The sequence below is a fragment of the Sinocyclocheilus anshuiensis genome, unplaced genomic scaffold, assembly GCF_001515605.1.
Source record: "Sinocyclocheilus anshuiensis isolate Anshui unplaced genomic scaffold, SAMN03320099.WGS_v1.1 scaffold328, whole genome shotgun sequence".
In the NCBI taxonomy this organism is placed as follows: Eukaryota; Metazoa; Chordata; class Actinopteri; order Cypriniformes; family Cyprinidae; genus Sinocyclocheilus; species Sinocyclocheilus anshuiensis.
The window spans coordinates 90648-100909 of NW_015558621.1; the positions used below are offsets into that span (position 1 = coordinate 90648).

At 39.8% G+C, this 10262-nt stretch overlaps 1 protein-coding gene across 9 annotated transcripts in view; it reads left to right on the forward strand.

Annotated features, from left to right (window-relative positions):
* Window positions 1-10262, forward strand: part of LOC107680621 (probable phospholipid-transporting ATPase IA) — a 162157-nt gene that overhangs the window by 38932 nt on the left and 112963 nt on the right. For all 9 annotated transcript variants that reach the window (XR_001633167.1, XM_016476592.1, XM_016476593.1 and 6 more), the window contains exon 2: window positions 7537-7651. Coding sequence is in view for 8 of the 9 variants with exons in the window: in XM_016476592.1 (XP_016332078.1) it covers window positions 7537-7651 (115 nt within the window). In the remaining variant the exon portion in view is untranslated. The remainder of the gene's footprint in view (window positions 1-7536; window positions 7652-10262) is intronic.

Genomic DNA, 10262 nt, shown 5'->3' on the forward strand with positions numbered 1-10262 from the left:
CACAAAGCAGCGCTGAGCTCACAAACGCTGCTTTATCAGGCATATAACATGCAAGATGAAATGAAAATAACATAGAACATTTTCTAAAGATAGTCTTCCTTCAGAAATACAGTGATATAAAAACACTTGTGCCTCGTTTTGATTTTTAAACGTGTAATGCGTGCTCATGTTTATTCAACGAAGCCTTCTGGAAAATCCATCAGTTTTTGATATTGTGGCGAGTGCCACAAATAAATAAATGTATGGGAAACACATCCCACAGCACAACCACCTGAGCCCAACTTCAGTCTACTCATCACCTTAACTTTAACTGCGTTTGTAGCCGGCGCCATAGCCAGACTGATAAACAAACACAGACCGGAAGTAAACCATCTATATAAAGCTTGAAGCATCAGAATCAGCATCGGTATTGGCCGATCACCATGACAAGAAATCGGTACTCAGTATTGGCTGCAAAAATCCTGATCGGAGCATCCCTAGTAAACCGTCTCTTAGAGAACGGCTTGTCAACCCACGGAAGAGAGGGGCGGGGCGGGGTGAGCAGAGCTCTTTAGCATTTAAAGAGACATGCAACAAAACAGTTTGCTGTGTGCAGAGCTGTTTTTGAACAGGTAAAAAGGGTGTTTTACACTACCACTGAGAAATTTTAACCAAAGTATGTTATAGACTTTTCATTAAGACCCTAAAGAATAATTTCAACTTGTGAAAAATGGGCATCCGATGACCCCTTTAAATTGAACTCTCTCACAATGATAGTTTTTGCATGCAAAAAAATCCAGACAAAATAGTGTGAATTCTTGCCCTTGCCCTCTAATTGTCAGTTTGACCAAAATATGCATCCTCTCACATTCTCTTAGACTTGGGCCTCCCTCCTCACTTAACTCTGTAACATCAACCTCCGAATGTGAGAGAGCTTTGAGATCAGAGCCTCTGGTCACCCGTTAGCCTCCTGACTCATAGCCCACGTGTGTCCGTGCCATCTGGAATTCCTCTTTTCACGTTTTCCTCTCTGCCGCTGTATGTCATGTATCTCCTTGGCTCTCCATCCTTTCCGCCCCACTGCCCACTGTACTACGCCTACAGAGAGCACCCTCAGTCTCAGCAGGGAAATCCCTCCTGTTTGAACCAGACTCTTTCTGCCCTAAAGAGCGAACAGTTTTTTTTTAACTCGTGTTTATAATCCCTTAAGTACTCGCGCTTAATTGAAAACCCTTGGCCTTGATCACTACAGCCTCCCCCCTCAGCTGCTGCCCTCAGCACATGTCATTACGCTTATTGTGAATCATGGCTCTTAGATTAATGATTCATGTCTGTTTTTTTCTCTTGCTCTCTTACTATCCGTGTTATTTTTATTCATCGCCATGGCTGGATAGATGACAGAAAGGAGTGAATGTTATCGTGGACATAACCGTTGACTCACATCGCAGAACAACAAGGGATGCACAAAAGCATGTGGATGAATGTTTTTGTATCATTTGAGTCTTGCATGTCTCTAATAAACAGGGTAAACATGTGCAGTAACCCCCCAAAAGCATGTCTCTAGGAGTCTGCATGACACGGTTGCGTTTTTTGTGGTTGTTTATTTCTGTGGTTCCTGCTGCCCTTGTTGTCTGTGCAGCCATGAGGGCGGCGCCGGTGAGCCGATTGAGCGCTGCGGTTTTCAGTTTGGAGCTCAGGCAAAGTGACCCAAATATGCAGCTCAATTAGAATGATGTGCTGTTAGGGCTGGGGCAGCTGTAACTTTCCAAAAAACTTCAATGGATTCATTCTTTAAAAAGTAAAAAAAAAAAATTAACAAAAAGTGAGAATGTCACAGAATTTACCAAATTTTGGATGAATAAATGCAAAGTTGGGTTGCACAGTCAAATGATGTGTCTTTTGTGAATGAGGACATGAACACATGGACTTCAGATCTGCTCTGACAGTTTCACCATTTTATTTGAAAGATAATACTGTATGTATGTGTATGTGTGTATATGTATAACCTATATATATATATATATATATATATATATATATATACTAATAGCTTTACCTCATGTCTTCTTTTGTATAATCTTAGAAGCCAAAATCAAAATAAAAAAAATAAAATTAGCTTAATAAAACAGCCACAGGCCTAAAGTGTAAGCAGATGTTTGAATGTTTAGTTCTCTCTTTTATCATAATTAAAAGCGAGATCGTGGGCGCGATCTCGCTTCTGAATTGCGAATAGCAAAAATGCATCATAGACAAATGTTTGAAAAACAGCTGGCGAGTCGTGTGTCCAAAGAATTTTCGGTACCCATCCCTAGTTAAATGTATGTCAAGTTCACGCGTCAGGTAAGTGGAACTGAATTTGTACTTGGACTGAATTTATCAATACTTGTATGTTAAAAAAGGTGTAAATGTATTATTTAAAACGTATGTATTTATACACAAACGTACAACATATAAAAACATCGAATAAGCGTTGTATGAATATGTCTGAGGGAAATGAACTGTTTAAGTGAAGGGAATGTGGTCTTTTTTCTCGTTTAATCCATAAAACACTTAATGTCGAAAGCTGTGTTACTATAATGAATTTTAGGTTTAATTTTGGCGTGTTGTATGATATTTTTGTGTTTCCGTGACATTAAAAGATATGAAGAGATCGTGCGGTCTCTCTCTTTTATAAGCCATTGATGCTTATTACGACGAAACGTGTAATGTAATAAGCTTATTTGAAGTTAACATTGGCGTGTTGAATGGGTTTTTGCGTGTGCAAACTTTTGCAATTGTCCCGTGAAGTTAAAAGTCGACATTAAACGTGACTAACAACCAGGCTCTTTTCAAACGGGGCGGATTACACTGCGTTTCTGGTCTCGTGAAGGCGCTTCAGAGAGGAGTTCGTCGTTCCGAACGAGAATAGAATCTTTTCACAAGGCTGTTATCAAAGCAGACTGCGTCTCAGTCAGTTCTCTAGGTAGTGAATCATTAGATCGTGCACACAAGTCCCTGCACTGGGGAAGAGACCATGGCTTAGTAAACATTGGGACAATTGATCAATCAATTTGTAAAACGTCACCACTGGTATTTATCAACAACAGGCAGGCATATTTTGATATTATTTTAATGCTGTTTAAGGTAGACTTATAATATGAAATGTGCATGTTCTATTACAAATCTTTGAAAATAATGAACAGTCAACATCAATGCTCCCTGTGTTGTGCGATGGATTGAGATTTTTTTTGTGCGCCAAAAAAAAAATGGTTGCAGCTTCTATTTCATCACAAATTTAATTAACTGATATTATATTACATTTTAAATTATTTAAAAGGCATCATTTCATTTTTTGAGATAAATTGTACTTTATTTCTCCATCAGGGTGTGGCCAAAAGTTTCATTGGTGCTTTCTCATCATTGCAAGTTTTCAGATGCTGGCCAGTCACTTCTTCCAAGGCTCCACACACTGCCATGTGACCAGACTGCTCCACTGCAACTACATAGTGTGTGTGTGTGTGTGTACTTTCAACACTAAGACTTAAGGTAATATGTGTACAAGTTTAGAGTGTTTACTACAATTAAAATGTGCTCATTGTGCACAATGTGCTAAATTGTTCTCAGTGGCATCTATGCTAGTATTAAGACGGTCTCATTCTTATTCCGAGGTCACCATAGCCACCAGATCCAGTCTGTATCCAGATCAGATTGTGGATCAGCACCTAGAGACGCCCTCGACAGCCCTGAATGTCAGCGGAGACCAGGACAACTAGATGAGCCCCAGAGACAGATCCCCTCCGAAGACCTCGTCACCTAGACAGCCATCGGGACAAGACCACAGTAACCAGACCAGTCCTCTGCACAATCTGACCTGTGTTGCAGCCTGCAATTAAACTGCTGGATTCGTCTGGCCAGAGAAGAAAAACTGCTGGATTTGTCTGGCCAGAGAAGAACGATGGAGTTTTGGTTCAACACACGATTTTTCTGTTTAATACTGTAACACTGCTTTGACACAATCTGTAGCGTAAAAAGCACTATGTAAATACAGTGACTGGACTTTACTTGACTCAGTTCAGTTGAACTGTAACACCTGGTTCATTTATTTTTTTCTGACTTCTGCCTCATTTTAAAGATGTAATTGTGAACAGTAGTAATATTTGTAAATGTTTGTTTGCAAACATTCAGTGACTTTTTTTCTTCAGTAGAACAGTAAAGAAGATTTTTATCGGAAACGGTGATCGTTGGCGATTCATACACTGCACGTTTGTGGCTGCCGGTTTTTAATTGTTTAGCTTCATAAGGGCCTCAATGTGTCCTCAGGAGCCTTTGGTAAATTGGTCTTGTCTGTATATGTTTATTTGACTCTCAAAAGCCGGCAGCCAGAGACGTGCAGTTTACGAATTGCAGTGTTTTCAAAGACAATGTTTTCACCTAAAAATTTCCTTTACTGTTCAATTGAAGAAAAAACGTTAACTACATCTTGGATGGCTTGAGGGTGAGTCAATTAACAGCAAATTTTCATTTTTGGGTGAACTATCCCTTTAAGCCTACATGTTTAGTCTGTATGACAAATGTTATAAATGCAGATTGTTATTAAATAAAGGCTATTATGTGTTGTAATGTGTGTGTTTTAGTGATTGATAGACACCAGGTAATAATTTTCTTAAACTCAATATAAAATATAATAACTAGTTCCACAGCAATTTCTTATGATGCCCAAATAATAAATCTTATTTGAGGTAACATATGAAACACATGGAGTGAATGGTTAAATTTTAATTGACACAGTTTGCTGTAGTTTTCTAAATGTTTGACCAATTAAATAATTTTAGTTGAATGGACTATAAAACTATTTCAGTAAAGGTTGAGCCAACTAAAAAAATAACATTTGAGGCAACACTTTGAAGACAGAAATTGACTGAACGTAAAATTTCTGTGGAACTTGTTACCAAATAATAATTAGTTGAAACAGCTTGACATTTTTTACAGTGTAGTCCGTGTACTCCCTGACAGTAAAATAAGCCACTATATTACAGGTCCAGTTATGCAAAAAAAATATATATACTGTGAAACCATAATCTTAAAAATACTGTGAATTTTAAGATTTTGTCTTAACACTTAGTACACCTGTGTAAAGCAGAACTGATGTTAACTAGTGGAGAATTCAAACCACCATGACCGTTTTGTGGGTACACTTGTTCCTGAAAAGCTTGTTTTGTTTTGTCTTGTCATGTGTCTTTTTTGTGTATGCTTACTTCCTGTAACGTGTCATTAGCTACACTGCATCACTGCACATGGTTGCACACAACAACACGAACTTGTGTTTACAAAAGACATCTCGGAAAATCTGTGAAACCAAAAGATAGCGGCTCCGAAACTGGCAGTTTCTTAAAGATAAAGTATTTTCTGCACCACTAGCATCAGCAACATGAAATTGCAAACATTTTTCTTCTAACACTCACCTTGTATTGCATTGGTTGGTCAAACAGAGTCCCGTGACTCCCACCCCACACTCACACCATTGATTGAGCCAGGACGCTCAAACAAACAGAACAATATTTTGCCTATAAAGGGAGTGGAGGTTAACTCCCCAAATTCATTAAATTGCACACTGGTGATGAACATGCGCTCATGTCACACCCCCGGCTGTTAAAAACAAACATCATGCATTCATGATTTTGGATTCTGCATCCACAGGCTTGTAAATTGGATTTAGGTTGAACAACTGTTTTCTGGTCATGTTTGATTTTAATTGAGGTCAAGAGGTCAGAAGTAAAGGTTGGTATGACAGCACACCATTTTCTGTTAGGTGCTCAAGTTTGAATGTGTTTAATCTTATGTTGCGCTCATTCTCATATTGCTTCCCGCTGTTGTTTTAATAACAGTGATCCTCAGATGAGCATAGCCAATTTACAGTGTGCCATCTGCATTATTTATCAGCGCAACTATTAATTATTTATTGAGCACTGTCATGAATTGGGATGTTGTGTTTATGTGTGAATTGGGGTGTCTGTGTGTGTGTGTGCGCACGTATGCGCGTGTGGATGCCTGCAGGCGAATCTGTTTGAGCTGCCCTTCTTTCGCTCATCTGTTCCCTTGGGCTCAGTGTGCCTGTAATATCACACATTTCTTTTTCCACTGGCTGTCACCACACCAGCCCTAATAAAGACTTTATCTACCTGGAGATCTGAATTCTAGGGACCAGGACATATCATCATTTATATTAACAAGATTTATGTGTTTTATTTATAGAGTAAAATACATAATCATTTTTATCTAGTTGTACGTTGTTTATTTATAAATGTATTTAATTTAACTTTATTTTGAGTTCTTTAGGACCCTCTTAATGTCATCCGCTAAGCTACTCTATAGCGCCCCATTCACACGGGGGGCGTCAGCGTTAACTCTTGACGTAGGGCGTTTCTGAAGCTTGGTGCTGACGCGACCGTCATAGTGACAACAGCCAATCACATTAGTCTTCTGGTGTTGCATGAACGCGATTGGTTAGCGTCTGCGCTAGGTTATTTGCATAAAGTCATCTGATTGATTATATCTATAATATAATCCAGCTCTCTGTCCCTAGCTCTATCTGTCAATGGATCACCAGCTTTCTGACAGATAGGCAACAGCTAGTGAGAATTGGTAAATTCACATCCAACAGCCGCACCACCAGCACTGGCGCCCCTCAGGATTGCGTCCTCGCCCTCCTCTACACCAACGACTGCACCTCTAAAGACTCCTCTGTCAAGCTTCTGAGGTTTGCATATGACGCTACAGTCATCGGTCTCATCAAGGACGGAGACGAGTCTGCTTACAGACAGGAGGTTAAAGAGCTGGCTGTCTGGTGCAGTCTTAACAACCTGGAGCTGAACACTCTCAAAACAGTGGAGATGATCGTGGACTTCAGGAGGAACCCCCCTGCACTCCCCCCACTCACCATCATGGATAGCACTGTAACGACAGTGGAGTCATTCAGGTTCCTGGGCACCACCATCTCTCAGGACCTGAAGTGGGACACTCACATTGACTCCACTGTTAAAAAGGCCCAGCAGAGGTTGTACTTCCTTCGCCAGCTAAGGAAATTCAACCTGCCACAGGAGCTGCTGAAGCAGTTCTACTCAGCTGTCATTGAGTCTGTTGGCTGACGCCTGCGTTGGTGCTTGAAAAGTTGAAAAGTTTCCAACTTCTGCCGCGAGCAACGGACCCGACGCGACGGACCCACAATTCATTTCGCCAACGCTTGACGTCACTCCATTCAAAGTAAACGAGAGGCGTTGATGCTGACGCCCCGTGTGAATGGGGTGTAGGAGTCACACGCTGCAGAAAAGCTTCAAGCGGTTATAGGTCAAGTCTTTAGCTCTTCAGGATCTGACACTCGTTAAAGATGTAATCTTTATTGTAATCTTGTTAAAGGCGATTTGTTTTCAGTGGCTGGGAGATCTGATCTGTCTTGGTATATATAGCCGTTACTTTTAAAAAACAAAGGCTGATATTTCATAATAGCTAAATGCTCCTTTTTGCATGCTTAATTACATTTAGCTTTATTTCTCTCTGTCTCTCTCTCTTTTCTTGCCTCAGGTTATGAAAAGACAGAAGACACGTCAGAAAAGACTTCTTTAGCAGACCAGGAAGATTCCAGACTAATTTTTATCAATCAGCCCCAGTTCACCAAGTTCTGCAGTAATCGTGTCAGGTACGTGTGCTTCCATGTGTATTGTGCAAACATCGGTTTCCTCAAACCGCTGAACAGGCCTTCATGGTGACCACGGGGATGATTAACTTCAAGAAGGTGGATGAAGCGAGTGAAATGTTGTTTATAAAAACTTGTTCAACACTGGAATTTATTGATTAAAATATTGTAAGTGTAACTACATGTATTCTTTTACCTAGTATTTCTTTGTGTAGTTTAATTTCATGATTAATCATTTTATTTAGCAAAAATGGGTTACACTTTATTTTACGCTGTCCTTGTTAAGTACTGAGTTTCTATTATTCAGAGAGTTCTGAAAAATAATATCATGGTAACCACAAAAATATTAGGCAGCACAACTATTTTTAACATGTTTCTCGAGCAGCAAATCAGCATATTAGAATGATTTCTGAAGGATTATGTGACACAGAAGACTGGAGTAATGGCTGCTAATTCAGCTTTGCCTTCACAGGAATACATTACATCTTTAAAAAATTTTTTTGAACGGTTGTGTAGGCAGCAAGGCAACCCAGTTGGGTTCAGAGCAGAACTTATATCTAATGTCACTAAAACAAAAGTGTTGAACAGACTGTACTGCCATGGATGGATGAATGGATGAAGATGGTTTTGAAAAATATTTGAGTGGGAAGGAACTGTATGAATAAAGTGCCACATTAAAACTAGTGAGCTGGTATTTGACAGACAAGAGAAAGTATTGCTGTGTTAAAGCCGCCACAGTGGCTCACAGTGTCCAAGTTACATTTGGACTCATAGTGATGTATGGCAGGCAGAGAGGAGGTAGGAGCAGGCGCTGCAGTTAATATCTGATACCTGCTGAATCACACTCTGAATTACCTTTAAGGAGCAGTTCATCAAAAAATGAAAATTGTGTAATTATTTACTCGCCCTCAAAAGATCAGCCTGAGTCAGTGAAATGAACTGATTTGAAATGACAAATATTTCAGCATTTGTGAAGGGTAAGATGCTTGGTGTTTTTTCTTCCACCCTGCAGTGAGAGAGCATTCATCCAGACTTCATGTCACTCAGACTGCAGACCTTCAGTATTGAAACCCAAAAGCACCTATTTGATAGTTCCATCTAGTGATCATAACAGCCACTGCAGTCTGACAAGAGCATAATTACTCACTAATAATGCCATACTTTGATTAATGCAGTGAAGAACAACGTGCTGTCTCATGTCTGGACTGTTTATCTGTGCTTTTAGGTATATACTGCCGTGCAAAGGCAAAAGACCGTAACTTGAGTCGAAATGAGTTATTGATATTTTTGGGACATTCAAGACATCATTTATCATGTGTATAAGTATCTTGAGTCAATTTTGTTGTTTTTCCGAGAAAATAATGAGTCGTCTCAACTGTAACTTTGAAAAGCCCCGGAGAAACCAAGGCAGAGAGAGCACCGTATAACAGCAGTTACGGCTCTTTCACTTTGTTTGGAACGCTCAAACTGAGTTACGGCGTTCTGACTTTGTTTAGCCGTTCGTCAATATGAAGTTACGGTGCCGGCTTTGAGTTATACGGTGTTCTGCCTTTGTTTTACTGTCCATTAAAGTCTGCCCCATTTTAATTACGGTGTAGACAAACGAATTAGATAGATCGCGATCTACCAAACAGCTCCATATAACAAAGCACTGTAAAGACTAGATACCTTGGCAGCAATATGTAATCGTGAATAACCTTTAAATATTAGTTTTTTTCTTTTTGTAATGCAGATTATTCACCAGGCTGTCACTTCTAGTTGATGTCACTTCTAGCTGGACGCGTGTGGACTCAAATGCCGTAGCTAGCATGATAAATCATAAAATCAGTAGCCTACTAACAGTTCGCAATTAAATCCATATCCTACCTTTTCTTGTAACCCGATAAAATCAATCCATGGCGATGAACGTCATCGGAGATGTTTAATCCACAAGCATTCTGAGCATTAAAAAACCTTATACTCACTTCTTCTGTAGGTGAAGCTGGATCATAGACACATTTAGGTAGATTGGGGGTGCATTCCCTTCAAAAACAAACGTAATCCACAGCGACTTCAGCGGCTCAGATGTCGGGAGTAAATGACGACTGCTATGTTCATTATTACATCCAACAATAGAACACCTCAATCGCTTAGGTGTCATTCTTGTCTACATCTGCTACATCTTGTCTACATCTGAAACAATGGCGGACTAATGATAGCTCACTCAGGGCGGGTCTAAGGTAAGACGCCAGTCCAGTCTGTGCTGAAACGCTACTGTCAATCAAACTATCGTGGGCGGGGCCTGTCTGTGTGACGCCACAGACGCATCTGAGATCGGCTCGATTTGAAAAGGGGAAAACATTTAACCAGATTTAAAAAAAAAAAAAAAAAACTGGGGGGAACTATTTCCAAAAGCAAAAATAAGTTGCTACTCCAAGAGATACAAAAACCAGCAAACACTTCTAGTATGATGCCTTATGTATTGCATTGCTGGAATTTGAGCATTTCTGCTGAGCTATATGCAGTTTAGTTTCAGTAGTATAGAAGTTAACAGCACTTAAGCTAACTATCTGTTATTTGACTGTTATTAGGTGCTGTTGAGGTTCCGTCATATTTGATTGGCTGCACTGCAATG